Here is a 21,359-nt window from a genome sequence, read left to right as displayed (position 1 = left end):
TTTTAAGATTTTATTTATTTATTTGAGAGAGAAAGTGAGAGAGAGAGCACAAGCAGGGGGAGTAAGTAAGGGAGAGGGAGTAAGAGGGAGAGGGAGAAGCAGGCTCCTCAATGAGCAGGGAGCCCAACACAGGGCTCGATCCCAGGACTCTGGGATCATGACCTGAGCTGATGGCAGACGCTTAACTGACTGAGCCACCCAGGTGCCCCATAAAATCCTTTATTAAATAAAGTCAAAGCCAACCAATTACTTTTAAACTGTAATAATGGGAACCAATGTTTATGTATCACTTCAGAGTTTACAAACCATTTTGAACTTCTGATAATCCTAACAACTACATGGGCTATGTGAACCAGGTGGACATCACCTACCAAAAGTTAAGATGAAAGCTTTATTTACCTTCCAAGGTCAAGTTTCAAAATTAAGGATAGAGACAGTTTTATTCTTTCAAAAGAATAGAAGTTTAATTCCACTGGTTCCTCAAGCTGCAAGGGAGTTAATGATTTTGTTCCACTCTTCATTTAAATTTAAGTTAAATCTGTAACTTCCAAAAAAGACACACAACTAGCCAAAATAAGGCATAGTGGAAATCTTTGCAAAACCACACTTCATGTCATTTCCTTGTCTCCATCAAATCCTGTAATGGAAAAACTTTATGTTCTAGTTTTCTGAGACAAATTCTAAAAATAAGCTAATATATCGCTCACTGCACAAGACGTATTTCGGGTTGATCCACAAACTCCTATAGATAATATAAAATGTTACCAGAGTAAAAGGATGTCATACTGAATCACCTAGTCTCTGCACAGATCACTCTACAGAGCCTCCTGGGCATCTCCCAGCCCGTGGGGGTTTACTCACCTCCAAAGGCACGAGGACGGATGGTTTCTTTTTCAGCTCTTCACATTTCCTTTTCTTACAGATTTGATGGCTGTTCTTTCTGTTCTTGCAATAAGTACATTCACCACAATTGGTCTTCTGCTGGCAGGGCTCACAGACCCCACAGCGCTTTCGTTTCTTCTTTTCCAAAGTAGGTAGCAAAGTTGTATAGGAAGGAGAAGAGGAGGTACTGGCGAGTGACACTGGCCTAGACACCACTGTGTTAGCCACACTGGTCATGCTGATCTGGGAGCTCCCTCCTTCCAATGTGCTGGAACCAGCCTGGGAAAGTTGGATAATGCCCTGGGAAGCATGGATGAGTCCTCGCTCAGGGGCTATGGGGACCCCCTGAGTGTTAGCTGGCAGAAAGCTTATATGAACCTGCTTCTCATTTTCTATATTGCTAATAGTCACTATTGGAGGTACTGAACTTATCTCTGAGTTTGATGATGGCTGAGGAGTGTGACCTGAGCCCAAAGGCAAAATCTGCACAGCGCCCTGGACCTCAAGCCCATATGAAACAGTGCTCTGGGGCTCAAGCCATTCTGGGAGAGCATTATAGGTAGCAATTGGGTTTAGAGGAGCAGGAAGAAAGATAGGTGGGTCTGAGGCAGTACCACCACCCATTCCGAGGATTTGTTGGTCTAGGATAGCACCGAAGACCTCTCCTTGGACTGGAATAGCACCAGGCATCGCTGGTGGGTCTGGGGTCTCATCCAGAGCCTCTCCATGAATTATGTTAGCACCAGGAACTTCCCATCGATGTGGGACAGCACTAAAAGCCTGTCCTATGATAGGTGTGGTACCAGGAATTTCCTGTTGCTCTGGGATAGTTTTGAGTACCTCTTGATGATCTGGTTTAGCACCAAGGGTTTCTTGTTCTGAGCTTGCCAAGAGAAGTTTTATTAATGAGGTAGGATATATTGACCCACCAATGGACAAACAGTTTCTAAGGTCCAATTCCGGTATAACCTTATTAAAGTTTGAGGTGGGGTAGCCATTACGTTCACTTTTGATGGGATCCAGGTAAGAATCAGATAGCTTAAGAGATTCTACTCGTGAACCCAAATCTTCTAACTGAATGCTGGAGTTTCCTTCGTAAGTAACCTTGAGGGCTGCTCTTTGGAGCAAAGGAGCACACAGAGTGTCCTGAGCAAACATTCTAGGGGAGTCGCTGATATCATTCAATGTCTCTTTAGAGAATAGTCCTTCACCACCACATGTCTCTTCCAATGACCCAGAAAGGATCTCTGCTGCAGGGTCACTCTGAGTGGAAATATTTATTTTGGAATCCTCCACCCTTTGGGACCAAGACTGGGTTGTCTCTTGGCTCTCACCTTTAATTAAAGATGCCTTTTGAACACCAATTAGATTCTCTACATCAGGAGCAATTAGGGGGACTTGTGTTGGAACTGAATCATTTTCTGACTGTTTTACTCCCATGTCAGCAACTACATTATAATCACATCCATGTTGCTTTTCTAAATTTTTAGGAGGTGGAACTTTCTTGGGTTTGGCTATGATCACTGGAGGTTGGGAGAGTCGCCTGCTAAGAGAGGTACTTCGGAGAGCCATTGTAAACCCATTGCAAGTTAAGGATTCTGGGTTCTGAAAAAGAACCTCAGTCCTATCCAAATTCATTCGTGCTGCTCCAGCTCTTGTCAGAAGGCTTCTGACTGGCATAGGTGGTTTGGGTTCTATTTTTTTCTTAACATCTCTTTCTTGAATTAATTGTTTTAATTTTCCAGGGCTAACAGTCTTGACTGATGCCACATTTTTGTTGGCTGCCTTAGATGTCTTCTTCAGTTGGGTGCTTTTCTTTCTGTTCAGATCTTCCCTCCTGACTAATCTGGAAGGCCTTGCATGGCGGGATCGAGACATAGCTACAGAGTAGGAAAAAATGAAAGGGCACAGGGAACAGAGTCATTGGTCCTTTGGAAAGTCTCACTTCTGAGGAGAATCTGGATGCACCATGGTTGAACTCAGTGGCACAAGATTTTGGTCTGAAATAACAAAAAAACATTGGGAGTGAGTCTTTTTCTTATGTATTCTCCCATTTGAAACAGAATATCTACTAATAATTATTAATCAAAACTAGGGCACTGAGAATGTTTACTGCAAAAGAAAAATACAATAAACACAAAAGATACTCAAGTATCCTTTTAACCCTGGGTTCACAAATAAAGCTCCTTTAAGTATTGTGACAACTGATTTAGTTGATGAAGTTCTATGCACAGAGTGAGCATGGGGGTTATTCTATATTAGAAACCACAACTGCTGTAGTTACATGTAGTTTAAAAATCAAATCCTAATCTTTACAAATTTGGGTACTTAAAAAATTCTCTCTTTCCTCAGCACATCACCACACGGGCAGAGGTGTCATGTGTTGGACAGGAAAGCTGGTAAAACCAGAGGAAGAAGAGGCTTATTATAATTCAAGAAACTCTACTTGGAGATCCAATAATATTAATACCACATTCCAATTGACAGTCTACAAATTTTGAGCTTTACACATGCACAGAAAAATAGCATAAAATCTGAGAAGTTAGTATTGACAGATTAGGTTACAAATAAGACTCACGGGTCCAACAAATATCTGTTGAGTACCTACTATGTATAAGGAAGGCATTGTGGTGGGCAGTGCCCACACCCAGAAATGATGTCCCTCTTTTCTCTTTCACCCGACTTAATCCAAAGACTGCTGGTTCTAAAATCCCTTCTACCAAGGGTCCCAAAAGTCTCATGATGAATGCCTAGGCAAGGAAATTGGAAATAAAGAGAAAATGAGATAATTAGAATGGTAAAGCATTCTAGGCAAGCAACTATTATTTGGAAGGTAAGCAAGAGAAAAGAAGAAAATGAAAGCGGACTGACTAAGCCATCATTAATTATCTTTGGTCTCCTCAGATTGCTTACCCTAATGCAGAATAAAACCAAACTATGAACAAGAATAAAGCTCACCATACAAGATGTATCAATATACTCTCTAAAGATCACAGAATCAAGAGTGGTACAACTGAGTGGGTGAGGATTCTTTAACAATTGACAGGTTGTTGGATTTGTAAAAAAGCATGGTGTAGGATAGTTACCAAAAACTGATTTGCAACCAATGGTCAACAGTCTGTGACAAAATCAGAAAAAAACAGGCAGTATCAAGTTTTTCATAAAGTTGAATTTATTCATTTTAAACAACTCTTCTTGGGGCACCTGGGTGGCTGTCAGTTAAGCAACTGCTTTTGGCTCAGGTCATGATCCTGATGTCCTGGGATTGAGCCCCGAGTCGGGCTCCCTGCTCAGCGGAGAGCCTGCTTCTCACTCTCCCTCTCTCTCCCCTCTGCAGTGCTCTCTCTCACTATCTCTTTCTCTTTCTCAAATAAATAAAATCTTTAAAAAAATGATAATAATAATAAACAACTCTTCTTTACTCTGAAGTTAAGCCTTCCAGTTTTCTCTCATTAAAATGTCCTTTCTTGGGGTGCCTGGGTGGCTTAGTCGATTGAGCAACCCGCTCCTGACTTCCACTGGGGTCAGCTTGGGTCATGATCTCAGGTCAGGGGATGGAGCCCCACGACTGGATCCAAGTTGAGGGGGAGTCTGATTGGGATTCTCTCTCTCTTCTCCCTCTGTCCCTCCCCCTGCTCACACTCAGCCTCACTTGCTCTCTCTCAAATAAATAAATAGGGATGCCTGGGTGGCTCAGTGGGATAAGCCTCTGACTTCAGCTCAGGTCATGATCCAGGGTCCTGGGATGAAGGCCCGCCCCCTACCTCCCCTGCTGGTCTGCCAGGAATCCCCACTCAGCGGGGAGTTGGCTTCTTCCTCTCCCTCTGCCCCTCCCCCCTGTTCGTGCTCTCTCTCTCAAGTAAATAAAATCTTTTTAAAATAATAAATAAATAAAACCTTTAAAAAATGTCCTTTCTTTAAAAAAGTAATAGAAGTCCTTTCTTTTGTCAAAAGGTAGCGATAGGTTTATTTTATACTGTTATTACTTGGCAAAGTAAAAACTTGAACAGCCCTCTATCATTCTCAAATTGATTTGTTTTTGTTGTACTGATCTGATCCAGGTAATCCTGGGATGCACCGGTTGGTTTAGTAGCTAAAGATGTGTCCATCAGAAAGCTGTGAGTTTGAATCTGTGATCACCAGCTATGTCCTTCCAGAACCTATTTAACTGAGTCAAAGTTTCTACATCTGAAATGAGGTTGTTTTGAGGAATCACTGGGCTCCTACAGGGAAAGCCTGGTGGCTTCCGAGTGGTATCTGAGGTTGAGGAGGAAGTCGGGGAAGGTAAGGTAAGAAGGACTTTGTAAGTAGGCAGACCTGGGTTCAGTTTCCAGCTCAGAAACATTACTAGTCATGTGATTCTGATATATTTCTCAGTCTCTCTATACTTCAGTTTCCTTATGTGTAATCGAATAGGAAGCATAATAGTACTGACCTCATTGGGTTACCATGAGAATAAAATGAGATGACATGTGTGAACACTTAGCACAGGGTTGGCATATAATAGGTGTTTAATAATAAATGGGAGGTAAAAAAATAAAGGCTGCTTATACTTCCAAAATACAAAAAATAATAAGAGAAAATGAGCTAAAGAGTGGTTATCATTATTATCAAAACAGTTTAACCCACAGTCTGCCATATTCTGCCAAACAAGATCTAGTTCTTTGGTTTCTGTTATCACCTAACACATTGTAAGCCAGGCACTGTAGATCCCAGAGCACAACATTTAGAGTCAAAAGCATTGTGCCTTTAAGACAGACTTTTTAAATAGACATTAGTAATAACATTAACCACAAGAAAAATAAGTCTGATAAATCTGTGCTAAATACAAACACTAGACCAGAGAATACTTGACTTGAGTTCTTGGCAACTAAGCTTACCACTTTCCCCCTTTTCTTAAAAAAAGAAAAAAAAAGTTTTTGGCTTGCACTAACTTTTTGGCTGTGAAAAACTGTAGGACATTTTCTCCAAAGACCACTGCTTTTTGTACCAGTATTTTTAGAAAAAAAAAAAAAAAAAGACATTCCAATTCTAATCTCCAGAAAGTCAGCAGTCTTTATAAGGATGTTTTTTTCAGATAGCAAAAAGCAATCCTTTCCATTCTTTAGAAATTCAACAATATCGGTATAAGCTTGCTTTATCTCTTGTATCAAGATTACATTGCTAAAAAATTATTAGGAGCATATAATCTAGGTATTGCAATCAGCCACGAAAATTAAAATTCACACATGTAGGCAAGTAATCTGGATATGCCAGAAGGTGTCATGGGATCTGCCTTTGAGAGTAGTTTATAAACTGATCTCTGTCTCATATATTCTTTTATATTTTTAAATTAAAGTGCTTTAGAAATTCAGACTTGTAATTAAGATAATGTTTACCATTCAAATCTTATCTCCTGAAAAAGAGCCTGCCAAGGAAATGGAAAAGGTATGAGCAACATGGATTGGGAAGATGTGGCCTCTTTAAATGGTAACAGCCTTTTTATGAGATCGTGAAAGAGGCCAATGACCCCTGAAAAACCCAACTGCAGGGGAGAAACCACTGGGTACCACCCAGCCAAAGAAATAGACAATCAGAAACAAAATAAGGGCTCCCACAAGATCCTAATTTTATCACCCTTGGCTCCACTGATGAAATGTGACCTTCTTTTGTGATAAACTAAGTTATTCCCAGGGCTGAACCCTGGGAGGAGAGGCAGCAAACTTTTTTTTTTGAAACTTGTGGGGAAAAAAAAACCAATGTAGTCCATTCTATTAAACAGGTCCGTATTTAAATATGGAATTATCCCCACAGATCTACTGATATTTATTTTCCTTATTAATCTATAAACATTATTAAATGCTCCATCTCCCCTTATCCCCCATAGGATAATATGATCAGAGCAGAAAATAAGAGAATAGTGTTCCTGTTATTAAACATATACCATAGGCCCTAATTATTTGCAATTAATTGATACTATTCTGTGGGTTCTTATTTTCCTGGAAGAGAAAACAAAATGAAACAAACAAACAGAAAACCCAACCACTGTGGGATGTAAAACATTAGTTAGCAAGTGTTTTCACCAGAGGGCACCAGAAATAAAAATTCTTTTTCCTAAAATGTCCTTGTGATATAGGAGACTAGAGCATATGAGATCCAAACATTATAAGCCAGGAGATAAAAGGCCAGCATATAATTTGAAACATGAAAAGACATGATGCCAGCCTAAAGTAGAGAATATAAAGAAGTGGCAGGAGTAGGCCCCAAGGTGAATATGATAAACACTGCCTGTGTAAGGATCTGCTAATTATTCACAAGTAACTTAAACTTACCTAACCAAACTGGTCAACAAATAGGGTCAGGTATTTTCGTCACTATTATTTGAGCTTACTAAGTATTCAACCTTTCCCTACAGAGGGCCTTTTTTGTAATTAATGAAGTAATCCCTTTGCCTAGAAAATAAAAAGCTTACTTCCGAAACTGTATCAGTTGTCTATAAAGGACGATGTTGACAGCACCTCGTCAGAAAATCCTCTCCCATCTACATCCCTCCTTCTGGATCTCCCAAAGTCCCCTGGGTAGGAAGTGGCTGAACTGATGTAACCATACAGCCCGCATGTCAATTTAAAATTATATTGCAACCCTTCCCACTACCAGCAGTGGCCAAAAAAGTGGTGAGTGAATTCATCTGTAGGGCTAGAGGCAAAAGAGGTTCTGATTTCATGGTCACTCCATTCAGCTGCTTAGAATTTAAAGCCTGTTGCCCTTGACTGAGAAATAGAAGATGTAAAACATTTCTTTTAAAAAGGCACCACCTGACTTAGCTTCATCCAGCAACTAAGTTCTACATCTAAAGGAAGAGGAGGTGGGCGGCTGCTTGCAGTTCCTAGATAGTCTTCAACCACAGGAAGTGTGAGAGCCCTCCGCACAAGGAAAGGCTGTTCAAGGAAACTCACTAGAATACCAGCAGATTTAGTCAAAGGCTCCTTCCATATGTAAAACACCCCTGGCTGCCCTGCAGAGAGCAAGAAAAAAAAAGGGGGGCCTAAGAGGGCCACAGAAAAGGGAAGGGAGAAGTTAAAATGGAGATAGAACAACTCTTCCAAAAACAAGAAAAACATAAAATACAAGGGGAGTAGTAAAAAGCTTAAGGAAGAAAAGTCTAAAGGGGAGAGGGGGAGCAAAAGACAGAGTTAAGAGGAAGAAATTTATGGTAATAAAGGTTGAGTAAAAAAAAACACAACTGGGATCAAAATGCTGAAGACTATAAAGGTAAACCTAGGGGGGAAAAAAGAAATTTAAGTGTGCAGGGAAAGAAAGATAGATGCAAAGAGAGTGGGGGAGGGGATGGACAAACCAGATAAAGAAGACCGGAGAGGGAAGAGAAACAAAGAGCAGGAACAGTGGTGATCCAAACCTCCGACCCAAACCTCCCACCCATCAATTCTGGAAAACCAGAGCTGAACACGATAGTTAACTCTCATTAAAATGGTTAAATGGTGGTTGAAGATTGTAAATCTCAGCTACTAATCTTTGCAAAGAAAAAGGGAGAGTATGTGCCAATAACTCCCCTGTATCTTGATTCTGAAGTTTAGCTGAAATCATAACATGGCTTTAAACACTGTCAGAGGCTACCAACCAACCTATTCAAGATCTCTTAAGGGGGGAGGCAAGGGAGGATTTTAACCAGTGTAACCTAAAACCGATTAAAATCAGGAAACACACCCAAAATCACAGTACTGAAGTCTTTTCGTTCTTGGAAACTATACGGACTAACCTCCAAATATTTATCTATGCACCTACCTGCGTGTACCACCCTTGTTTAACTGTGGTCATAAATCCCGATATGCCCTAAATTACTCTTGCCCTAACTGGTTAACAAGCAAATATATTTGCATACATGCATACATGCATGCATACATACATACGTGTGTGTTTGGCATCCTGAGGCCTAAAGAAGCCATCGTCTTTATAAATTTATTTTACTAAATATTGCTGGGAGGAGAAGGGCAAGTGAGGACATTTGGGTTCAGGGCCGACCTGAGGCTGCTGCCCTACAGCGCCGCCCTTCAACCCATCCCGGTGCGGCGCGCAGCGCACCCCGCGGACACTAGACTGTGCACCGTATCTTTCACTCGCTTCAAGTCTCGAAGCACTTACACTTTATTTCTTCATAAACTGTCCATTACCATGTATTGTGCAGCTCACGTGGTACCGGCGAGTGGAACTGGGGCGAAGTGGCACATGAGTGACCGATGCAAAATGGTTAATTTGGGAAGAGGACGAGCTGGGGGCAGGGGAAAGACTCCTAGTTCAAGCAGTATTTATTCTCTTGGTAATACATTCATTTTTATTGGGTCAGAAATGCGCAATTTGGGTTCCCCATTCATGTGGAAAGGCTACTGGAGCCGGCCGGCAACTTCCTGACCACTTTTTGTGGAACTGTATGGACTGCATACAGCCCTTCCAGCAGCTCAATCAGTTGGGCGTCTGGGTGAGAGGGAGGAAGGGGAAGAGAGGAGAGAGGGAGAGGGAGAGAGATCTAGCCCCTTCCCTCCCCGACACGTGAAGGGCTGGCGGCCCTGGCCGCAGGCTCGGGCCGGAATCCGGCTCCTCCCCGGGTCCGCAGCACCCAGCTCCGCGCACCTCCCGGTTCCCGGATCCCGCCAGTGGGGCTGACGCGACGGCAACGCCAGCGCGCTCGGCGACCTGGTGGCGCTCCTAAGAGGTTTTTTAAAAAGCCATTTTGACAGAACACTAATTCTATTCCCAATTCCCTTCTTCCCCGATCTGTGTGACTCTGGGTCACCTCGGGTCAGACTCCCCTACTACCTTGGAGTCCCCTCCCCGAAATGCTCAGGGAGGGAAGTGCCAAATGTTTCCCAACGAATCTATCCCCTACACAAGCGTGGGGGAGGGAGAAAATCTGTTTGGGGGTGCGCCTGATTATGCGACAGGACGGGCTCCCCACCCGCAACTTGCCCTCTTTCTCATCTTGAGGCGCCGGACTTCCAACTCTCCGAAGAGGCGCATGGGTCGCCGGCACCTTCAGGGATCCCCGAAGGCACACTTGCCCTCCCCCAGCCCGGGCTGCAGCGGCGCCCGAGGTCCGAGCCCACGGCGCCCCCGCCTCCGCTCCCCGCCATCCCGCGCCGCAGCTGGGCCTCGGGGGCAGGCGGCCGAGTCCTCCGGCCGGGGGCATTGTTTACCACCCGCAACAAAAGCTCCCCAAGCGGTTCGGGGCAGGGGGTCGCCGCGGGGAGCGGGCCCACCCCTGCGGACCCGGAGGACCCGCGGACGCCCAGCTCTGGCCTTCATCCCAGCCCCAGCCGAGTACCGCCCCTCGCACCCCCTTCCGGCCTCCGCGTGAGGGTCCCCTCACCCCTGCCCTCTGCCCAGTCCCCAGCTCACCACCGGCCCGCTCTGGCTCGGAGGGCAGAGCGCGTGCCCCCGGCTCCAAGCCCGCACCAGCCCTCGGGCAAACTTTCCAACTCGCGCCGGTCCCCACAACTTGGGAGCCCAGGGCCCCGGCGGGCGCGAGGAGCGTGAGCGGGCCCAGGGCGGACACCTACCGGCAGCCTGGCAGGGTCAGGGCCCGAGCCCCCGGGGTGGGCGGCAGCTTCCCAAAGGTCCACAGAGGAGAGGCAGGTAGAGTTGCATGACTGGGGCGGGGCAGGGGGTTGTCCCAGGGGGCAGACCCGGGAGCCGAGGGACTGGCGGCTGCACGCACAAAGCGGTGCGGGAGCGGATTGCGCTGCCACTCCCCGCCAGGTCAGCCCCCCGGAGCAGTAGTGTCTCCCCAGGACAGACCTCAGGGAGTGAAGCAGGGGCTCTGCCTTTGCTGGACCCTGCACCACTGAGCTAGAGTCAAAATGCGAGCTGGATTTCCCCAAACTGGAGCTGGACTCCCCTCTCGACCCTTACCCCTCCCCTTCGCCCTCCTCTCTCATAACACCCTTTTTTTTTCTTCTTTAAGGTCAAAAGGGAGTATTGGACCCGAAGAGAGGTGTCAAGGGTTTCTTGTCATTATCTTTTTTCCCGAGGGGCTCTTGGGCTGAGAGACAAATTTTAGGGTTTCTAAATTGAATGTTTATAGATAGATCAAGGGAATGCCAGATCAGAGATGACACAGTTGAGCAATATCTGGGTTGCAGATGATGGTAAACTATCCTCAACACCAAAGAGAGGCCAGAGGAGGGTTGGGTTCCCTTGACTCTAGGCTTGATGTCTGAAAAGGTCATCATTACATTTTTGCTGGCTATTTGGCCCTTGTACATGGAGGGTGGTCATATTCACTTTATGGATGAAACAATGAAGGCACCAGAAGAAGTAAGTTTTTAACATTAGAAGGAATAACCAGTGGCATTATGCCAAATTAAGACTGGGTGGTGCTTTGGAATTTCTCCCTAATGTTGGACGGCCATTGCTTCTTCCAGCGGTCAGTCATGACACAGACAAGGGAATCCAGATCTTTCATGGGCTTACAGATGTAAGGAAAATGGTGTTCATGGAACTATCGTTCCTCCCACGTCAAAACTTCAGCTGGAGAGAAAGACTCATCCTATCATTCATTACCTTCAACACCATTCTAACCCGATTCTGCACATAATTTTTATTCTTTGGTATACTTGCTTTAATAAGCATAACCAGATTGTTCCTTTGAGAAAGATTCCCAAACTGTTGGGGCGCCTGGGTGGCTCAGTCATTAAGCGTCTGCCTTCGGCTCAGGTCATGGTCCCAGGGTCCCAGGGTCCTGGGATCGAGCCCCGCATCGGGATCCCTGCTCCGCAGGAAGCCTGCTTCTCCCTCTCCCACTCCCCCTGCTTGTGTTCCTTCTCTCGCTGTGTCTCTCTCTGTCAAATAAATAAATAAAATCTTAAAAAAAAAAAGAGAGAGAGAAAGATTCCTAAACTTTCAACCTTTCTCACGGATTGATTCATTCAAATTTATTCTTAAGTTAGGATATAGGTATACAGAGATGAATAAAATTCGCCTCTTAAACAGAAGGAACACAAATCCTGGTTGGCAAGCAGAACAAACTAATGACTGCACTACAGTGTTTTCAGGGCTACAGTCAGACAAACTACCTTAGTTGCAGAAAGTAAAAACATGTGGCATTTGAAATAAATCTTATCTGCAATAATGGACTTCTCTCAATGTTTCCAAAAGCCTAATTATTAATACCTTGTCAGAAACAATCTCCGAGGACCTAGATGAAAAGAATGTTGGGGGGGGGGGCGCCTGGGTGGCTCAGTCGTTAAGCATCTGCCTTCGGGTCAGGTCATGATTCCAGGGTCCTGGTATGAGCCCCGCATCGCATCGGGATCCCTGCTCGGTGGGAAGCCTGCTTCTCCCCCTCCCACTCCCCCTGCTTGTGTTCCCTCTCTCGCTGTGTCTCTCTCTGTCAAATAAATAAACAAAATCTTAAAAAAAAAAAGAAAGAAAGAAACGAATGTTGGGAGAGTTTGACTCATAACTTGATCTCCATAAAAAACAAAAAGAAAGAACATCTAAAAAAGAAGAATAGGGGTGCCTGGGTGGCTCTATCGGTTAAGCATCTGCCTTCAGCTCAAGTCATGATCTCAGGGCTCCCTGCTCAGCAGGGAGTCTGCTTCTCCCTCTCCCTCTGCTGCTCCCCCTGCTTGTGCTCTCTCTTTCTGTGTCAAATAAATAAATAAAATCTTTCAAAATAAAGAAAAAAGAACAAAGGTGAAAAGATTATCATGAAATAGCAATATCCTGGCATTTGTCAATTACCTGAAATGATTAACTTTAAAAAGCATTGAAATGGGAAAATCACACAAAGATGTAGAAAAATGTCCATGGTGGGACACCTGGGTGGCTCCGTTGGTTAAATGTCTACCTTCAGCTCTGGCTCTGGTCATGATCCCAGGGTCCTGGGATGGAGTCCTGCATTGGGCTCCTTGCTCAGCGGGGAGTCTGCTTCTCCCTCTGCCTGCCACTCCCCCTGCTTGTGCTCTCTCTCTGATAAATAAATAAATAAAATCTTTTAAAAAAATGTCCATGGTAACACTCATTCCCTTCATTATATAAATGTTAGTTGAATCCATACTACGTGTCAGGCACAGTTCTAAACTTTGAGAAAACAGCAATAGCAAAATGAAACTTCTGCCCTTGTGGAGCTTCCATTCCATCATGGAGTGGTGGGTAGGGCCTAAAATAAAGAAGGTAAATAAGCAGAATATATATAGTGTGTCAGATGGTGATGGTTAGAGGGAAGAGAGGAAAAGCAGGGAAGGGGACAGGGAGTGCTGGGGAAAGTTGCAATTTTAAAGATTATTTATTTATTTGCGAGAGAGAGCAGAGGGTCGGGTGGGAGGTGCAGGTTGGAGAGAGGCAGAGGGAGCAGCAGACTTGGGACTCCATCCCAGGACCCTGGGATCATACCCCTAAAGCTGCAATTTTAAATACAGCAATGAGTTCGTTGAGTAGCTCTGAAAAAGATAAGGGAGGGAGCTGGAGGAGATTTTATGTGTAGGAAAAATCAAGTGCAAAGGCCCTATGGGTGAGATTGTGTTTATGGCAACACAACCATTTCACTGCGTTTCACAACAGTATAACATTGGAAACTCTATATGTCAAAAAAAAGTATAGATCGCTCCCACTGGCCAAGTCTGGGACAATTTTGAATTCAGAAAAGAGGTTTCATTTGGAAAAACAAATTTGAGAGTCATCAGCATGCAGATCGTATTTATTATTTTTTTATTTATTTACCCAACACGGGGCTTGAACTCACGATCATGAGATCAAGACCTGAGCTGAGATCAAGAGTCAGACACGACCAACTGAGCCACCAGGCACCTCCACATGTACATGATATTTACATCCACATTGGTATCTGTGTCTTAAACATCTCACCAAACATCACCAGGTCCATCTGAACCTATCAGAAAAGGGGTCTGATGTTTTTAACAGAAACTAAAAGGTTGATCAACTCATAAGGAACTAGTCAATAACATTGTCTACCCAAGAAGAAAAGAAAGTGATCCCAGGACTCTGGGATCATGACCTGTGCCGAAGGTCTGATTGAGCCACACTGATTGAGCCACCCAGGTGCCCCAAGATATAACTAATTTCATCTTACCTGCTTACTAATTTACCTTAGGCAGTGCCCTAGGAAAAAAAATATATACTCTCCTCAAATACACACACCCATACACATACACACATGCACACACACACGCACTCTCACAGTTTCTTTCCTAAAGAATATAATCTCGATTGGCAAAAATTTTTAAATTTGGCAATACTGTCTCTTCAGAGAGAGAGAGAGAGAGAGAGCACAAGCAGTGGGGAGTGGCGGGCAGAGGGAGAAGCAGACTCCCTGCTGAGCAAGGACCCCCCCCCCCCCCAGTGAGGGGCTCAATCCCAGGACCGTGGGATCATGACCAGAGCCAGAGCCGAAGGCAGACATTTAACCGTCGGAGCCACACAAGTGTCCCACCATGGACATTTTTCTACATCTTTGTGTGATTTTCCGATTTCAATACTTTTTAAATTAATCATTTCAGTTAATTGACAAATGCCAGGATATTGTTATTTCATGATAATCTTTTCACCTTTGTTCTTTGTTCTTTTTTATTTATTTTTAAAGTTTTTTTTAATTTATTTGACACACAGAGAAAGAGAGAGAGAGAGCACAAGCAGGGGGAGCATCAGAGGGAGAGGGATAAGCAGACTCCCTGTTGAGCAGGGAGCCCTGAGATCATGACTTGAGCTGAAGGCAGATGCTTAACCAACTGAGCCACCCAGGCTGGCTCAGTTGGTAAAGCATGTGACTCTTGTTTTTTTTAAATTTTACCCATTTATTTGAGAGAGAGAGTGAGCGAGAGAGAGCACAAGCTGGGGAAGGGGCAGGGGAAGAAGGAGGAGCAGACTCCCCGCCAACCAGGGAGCCCGACGTGGGGCTCGATCCCAGGACCCTGGGATCACGACTCCAGCCGAAGGCAGACGCTTAACCGGCTGAGCCACCCAGGCACCCAAGCATGTGACTCTTGATCTCAGGGTCGTAGTTCAAGCCTCATACTGGGCATGGAGCCTGCTTAAAAAAATAAATAAATAAAAATAAAAATAATTTTAAAAAAATCAACTAAACTAAAAGACTACCTACTAACTGGGAGAAGATATTTGCAAATGACGTATCCAATAAAGGGTTAGTATCCAAAATATATAAAGAACTGATACAACTCAACCCCCCCCCAAAAAACAAATAATAGTGAAAATATGGGCAGAAGATATGAACATACATTTCTCCAAAGAAGATACACAGATAGCCAATAGACACATGAAAACATGTTCAACATCAGTCAACATTAGGGAAATGAAAATCAAAACCACAATGAGATATCACCTCACATCTGTCAGAATGGCTCAAATAAAAAAACACAAGAAACCAGTGCTGACGAGGATGTGGAGAAAAAGGAACCCTCTTACGCTGTTGGTGGGAAGGCAATCTGGTATAGCCACTGAGAAAAACAGTATGGAGTTTCCTCAAAAAATTAAAAATAGAATTACCATATGATCCAGTAATTCTACTACTGGATATTTTTTTTTTAAGATTTTATTTATTTATTTGAGAGAGAGAATGAGATAGAGAGCATGAGAGGGGGGAGGGTCAGAGAGAGAGGCAGACTCCCTGCTGAGCAGGGAGCCCGACATGGGACTCGATCCCAGGACTTCAGGATCATGACCTGAGCCAAAGGCAGTCGCTTAACCAACTGAGCCACCCAGGTGCCCCTACTACTGGATATTTACCCAAAGAATATGAAAACACTAATTTGTAAAGATACATGCACCCCTATGTTTACTGCATTATTTACAATAGGCAAATTATGGAAAAGGCCTAAGCATCCATTGATAGAAGAATGGATAAAGAAGGGGTGCCTGGGTGGCTCGGGTTGGTTAAGTGTCTGTCTTCAGCTCAGGTCATGATCCCAGGGTTCTGAGACAAGTCCTGCCTTGGGGCTTCATGCTCAGTGGGGAGTCTGCTTCTCCCTCTCCCTCTGCCCCTCCCCCTGCTCATGTGCACTCTCTCTTTCTCTCTCAAATAAATAAATAAAATCTTTTAAAAAATTAAAAAAAGAATGGATAGGGCGCCTGGGTGGCTCAGTTGGTTAAGCGACTGCCTTCGGCTCAGGTCATGATCCTGGAGTCCCGGGATCGAGTCCCGCATTGGGCTCCCTGCTCGGCAGGGAGTCTGCTTCTCCCTCTGACCCTCCCCCCTCTCATGTGCTCTCTCTCTCATTCTCTCTCTCAAAATAAATAAATAAAATCTTTAAAAAAAAAAGGAATGGATAAAGAAGATATGATACACACACACACACACACACACACACACTGGAATATTATTCAGCCATGATAAAGAATGAAATCTTGCCATTTGCAATATGGTTGGATCTAGAGAGTATAATGCTAAGTGAAATAAGTCAGTCAGAGAAAGACAAATACCATACAATTTCACTCATATGTGGAATTTAAGAAACAAAATAAATGAGCAAAATTAAAAAAAAAAGAGAGAGAGAGAGAAACCAAGAAACAGACTCTTAACTATAGAGAACAAACTGATGGTCACCAGAGGGGATTCTCTCTCTTCCTCTCCCTCTTCCTGCTCATGCTCACTAGCTTGTTTGTGCTCTCTCTCTCTCTCAAATAATTAAATCTTAAAAAAAAAAAATTGAAAAACATTTATGCTGTCAATTCTGCCAGAAGTTCAAGAGAGCAAGAAAAACTTAGAGTAGAAAAGACTCAAGGGAATTACTGGAGAATTTGCACTGAGCAAGTTTGCAGGAATTTAGGGCATTTATTGGTTCATTTAATGGCAGACACAGACCTACAACCTTTTTCTCTCTCAAGTTTCTAAATTGAATTCAAAGATTGTCAAGAATACACAGGGTCCGTACAACACATGGTAGGTACAAACCAAAAGACATTTCAGTGAAGAAGGTGGAAGAAAGGAAATAAAATTGGTATTCTGAAGGAAAAAAAACAAAAAACAAAAATACTGGTATTTCCAGAATTGTTTTGAAAGAAAGTAGGATTGGCATGTCTTCACAGTAATTGTAAAGCATGAAGACATATGAAGATGAAACAAGATCTTTTATATTATAGACAACTTCCAAAAGGACCAAACTTCCAATGGAGAGCTATCTGAATGTGGTCAAAGTGAGCCTGTTGTGGTGCAAGCTCCTTCCCTACTTAGGACAAGATTAGGCCATTTTCTCCTTTTATGCCTTGTCCAGCAATGTCATGGGTTACCTTTTCAATCCACTAATTCAATTGTTCTCTTAACCTCTCCCAAACTCAACTTGGAAGCACCCTCCCTTGACCTCTATATTCCCATCATCCATTTTCTCTACTGCTTGCAAGCAGCAGAATTCTCTTAGAGCCTTAGCCAGCTTCAGTATCTTAAGACCTAAATCTGCCTGAAGTCTTTATTGCTCCTCAGTACTCCCTGTTTGGGGAGATTTTTAGCCTCTTTCTGCCATGGGACGTGTTCTAAGCCTTCATTTTCCTCACCACCAAAGCTGCTCATAGCCAAAGCTGTCAAGTGGGACCCTCAAGCAATAGATTTCTTTTTTTTTAATTTTTAGATTTTATTTATTTATTTGACAGCATAAGAGAGCACAAGCAGGGGAAGTAGCAGAGGGAGAGGGAGAAGCAGGCTCCCCACGGAGCAGGGAGCCTGTAACAGGGAGCTCATTGCAGGGCTTGATCCCAGGACCCCAGGATCATGACGGGAGCCAAAGGCAGAAGCGCAACCAACTGAGCCACCCAGGTGCCCCAAGCAATAGATTTTCTTACTTACCTTTCCCACCCTTCTTCAGCAGTAGTATTTCCTTCCTTTGCTGAAGTTTCTTCTGTTATATGGCTACTCTGTAACTTTTGCTCTGGAGCCCATAGTGTCCATGCTACTTTAAGCTGTTTTTACTATTTCAAGGGCCCTTCTTTCTAGCATCCTCAGTCTCTTCTTCAATGCTCCATCTTCTCTGCATTCTTGAGGTCTTTATATTTAGCATGCCCAGGTCACCCCTTTACCTGATCTTGCTCTCCCATCTAACTTCAGCGCCATTTCTCCCCATGACAAATTCTATTCCTTGCTGTTTCTTGTTCCTATAACATCTATTTATTCCCGAGCCTGCTGACCCACTCTCCCAAAGTCACATTCCCAGCACAGCTTCATGCTCCTTCCCCCCACCATTACTTTTGACATGCCTCCATCCTGGAATTCTGTGACACGTGTAGGCCATCCTGGTTCTTGTCTTACATGTCCAGCCAAAATGCTGTCACCATCTTCTCTCTCTTCTTCAGAGTTCTCTCAGCACTGCAAGTACTTTAGGATTCTGATCCAGCAGAAGACTTCCAAAGCTGAATCCAGCCCAGAATATTTTGCTTTGTAACTCCAGCCCCTAATCTCTCACCTCGGAAGCCATGGGCAATATTCCTGATCTATTTTCCTTTCATTTTTACCTGAAGCATCCTGGGGCCTGTTCCATGCAAATGTTTCTCTGTGTCACATGTGGTGTCCTCCACTTATTAGGCAGTTTTTTTTTTTTTAAGATTTTTATTTATTTATTTGAAAGAGGGCAAAAGCGAGAGCCTGAGCAGAGAGGAGGGGCAGAGGGAGAGGGAGAAGCCGGCTTCCAGCTGAGCAGGGAGCCTGACCTGTGGATCCCAGGATCCTGGGTTCATGACTTGAGCTGAAGGCAGACGCTTAACCGACTGAGCCACCCAGGCGCCCCTGTTGGGCACTTTAAAAGCAACTACCTGAGGGCGCTGGGTGGCTCAGTTGGTTAAGCAACTGCCTTCAGCTCAGGTCATGGTCCTGGAGTCCCAGGATCGAGTCCCACATCGGGCTCCCTGCTCAGCAGGGGGTCTGCTTCTCCCTCTGACCCTTCCCCTCTCATGCTCTCTGTCTCCCATTCTCTCAGATAAATAAATAAAATCTTTAAAAAAATGAAATAAAATAAAAGCAACTGCCTGAACTATTTCTGGACATTTTCTTCCTCCCTAGTGAGAATTCAAAGCTATCTTAATTACTGGGTGAGTCTCTCCTAACAAATACATTTTCTCTGGCTTTGTGAATAGAAGGGATGGAAGGTTGGAACAGATACAGTTCTGCCTGGAATGTCTTCCCTCCTGTTCTGTCTCTCCTTCCTCTTTATTACTCTTATTCTTGTCAATCTGGCAAACTTCTCCTCCTCCCTCAGAGCCCAGCTCCCAGAGCTCTTTGTCTATGAAGCCTCCCGAAACAACCCAGGCAGAATTAGGAGAGCCACAGCTCCTTCCATACTGCTTCTGCAGCATTTCCACATCTCTGTCATAGCACCTCTCACACACTCCACTCCATTTGCTAAGCCATATGCCCCGCAAGGGGCTTATCTGATTCCCTGTGCTTAGCTCAGTACCTGGCTCATAGAGGACACCAAATGGCTCAAGAAATTTTTGTTGGGGCACCTGGATGGCTCAATAGGTTGAGCATCTGACTTTTGGTTTCATCTCAGGTTATGATCTCATGGGTCATGAGATTGAGCCCCGCGTAGGGCTCTGGGCTCAGTGGGGAGTCGGCTTGAAGATTCTCTCCCTCTGCCCCTCCCCACCCCACATGCATGCCCTCTCTCTTTCTCCCTAAAATAAATAACTAAATGTTAAAATTGTTGTTGTTGTTGTTGTTAAATACCTCTCTGAGGTTCGATCTAAACTCTATGGCTGCAATCCAGCAATTCTATGTTTGCACAACTGAGACTAATTTCTTTTTTTTTTTTAAGATTTTATTCATTTACTTATTTGAGAGAGAAAGAGAGAGAGTGAACTGGGGGAGGAACAGAGGGAGAGGGACAAGCAGACTCTGCTCTGAGCACAGAGCCTGATGGTGGGCTCGATCCCACAACCCCGAAATCATGATCTGAGCCAAAATAAGGAGTCGGATGCCTAACTGACCGAAGCTACCCAGGTACCCCAAGACTAATTTCGTGATAAGCTTCATGGTGTCACAATACCTTAAACATGACAATAAGTGTAAAGCACCTACAACAGGCCCACACAAAGCAGGGGCCCTGTAGGTCTCTTTCCCATATATTCCCCCTTATCTTCAGGATAAGATTGTTATCTTCTATTTCTTTTGGATCTTATCTTTGTATAGGACTTCATACTGTAATACTGTATTAATAATAATAAATATTGCTGACAGGCCAAATATTGACTGACAGAAGCAATTAGATAATTGTCCAAAGTGTTTTTATCTTCTGGGAGGAAAAACAGTAAGTAAATCCGTCAGTGTTACTATTGCTTAAGTGTGTGAATAGTAATTGCTAATGTGATGGAGTACGAGTACTATCTTTACACATTAAAACTCTGCTCCCGGGGCGCCTGGGTGGCTCAGTCCTTAAGCATCTGCCTTCGGCTCAGGTCATGATCCCAGGGTCCTGGGATCGAGCCCCGCATCGGGCTCCACGCCCAGCGGGAAGCCTGCTTCTCCCTCTCGCACTCCCCCTGCTTGTGTTCCTTCTCTCACTGTCTCTATCTCTGTCAAATAAATAAATAAAATCTTAAAAAAAAAAAAAAACCTCTGCTCCCTAAATAAGTACGGCTTAAATTGTAACCTGAATGCTGCAAACCGCCAAGTTTATCTCTCTAAACTTAAAGTCCATTTTTTAAAAAAAGATTTTATTTATTTATTTATTTGACAGAGCGAGAGCACCAGCAGAGGGCGCAGCAGGTAGAGGGAGAAGCAGGCTCCCCGCTGAGCAGGGAGAACTATGTGGGGCTCCATCCCAGGACCCTGGGATCATGATCTGAGCCGAAGGCAGATGCTTAACCAACTGAGCCACCCAGGAGCCCCTTAGAGTCCATTTTTGAGTTCCAGATTATTTCAACTTGAATCCTTCACAGACCTTTAAACTCAACTTTCTTTCTTTTTTTTTTTTTAATAGGCTCCACGCCCAACATGGGGCTTGAACCCATGACCCTGACATCAAGAGTCATGTGCTCTACTGCCTGAGCTGGCTAGGTGTCCCTAAACTCAATATTTCCAATACTATATTATTCTCTCTCTCTCTCTCAACGTTCTAATCACTTAAGTTTTTTGTCTTTATTTTTATTTATTTATTTTTAAATTTTAACTCCAGCATAGTTAATATGCAGTGTTATATTAGTTTCAGTGCTTCAACAATTCCATATGTTACTCAGTACTCATCACCCAATACTATATTATTCTTAAAACACTCTTTTCCATTGGCTTCTATAACTCTTGTTTTTCCCTCTACATCTGTAGCTACTTCTTTGTCTCCTTTGCCATCTTTCTCTAGCTAGCCATTAAGTGTTGCAATTAACCACGACTGAATTCTGGGTTCTCATTTTGTTTACTAAAGTTATATCTTCAGCCCAAGCTGCTCCTTATATAGTCAACTATTTAATATCTCCACTTGGATGTCTCTAAGGCCTCTGCAAACTCAATATGTTCCAACCAAGCAACTCATCCT

At 43.9% G+C, this 21,359-nt stretch overlaps 1 protein-coding gene across 1 annotated transcript in view; it reads right to left on the bottom strand.

Moving 5' to 3' along the window:
• LOC118018781 (methylcytosine dioxygenase TET1-like) overlaps positions 1–10,799 on the bottom strand; it is a 133,322-nt gene extending 122,523 nt beyond the window's left edge. The window contains exons 1-2 of the mRNA XM_035017519.1: positions 10,434–10,799; positions 862–2,882 (exon numbers count right to left, since the gene is read on the bottom strand). Coding sequence (XP_034873410.1) covers positions 862–2,760 — 1,899 coding nt within the window. The 5' untranslated portion in view covers positions 2,761–2,882; positions 10,434–10,799. The remainder of the gene's footprint in view (positions 1–861; positions 2,883–10,433) is intronic.
• Between the last annotated feature and the right edge of the window lie 10,560 nt (positions 10,800–21,359).

This window comes from Mirounga leonina, unplaced genomic scaffold, assembly GCF_011800145.1.
Source record: "Mirounga leonina isolate KUSES-001 unplaced genomic scaffold, KU_Mleo_1.0 Mir_107, whole genome shotgun sequence".
In the NCBI taxonomy this organism is placed as follows: Eukaryota; Metazoa; Chordata; class Mammalia; order Carnivora; family Phocidae; genus Mirounga; species Mirounga leonina.
This window is presented reverse-complemented; position numbering and strand designations above follow the sequence as displayed.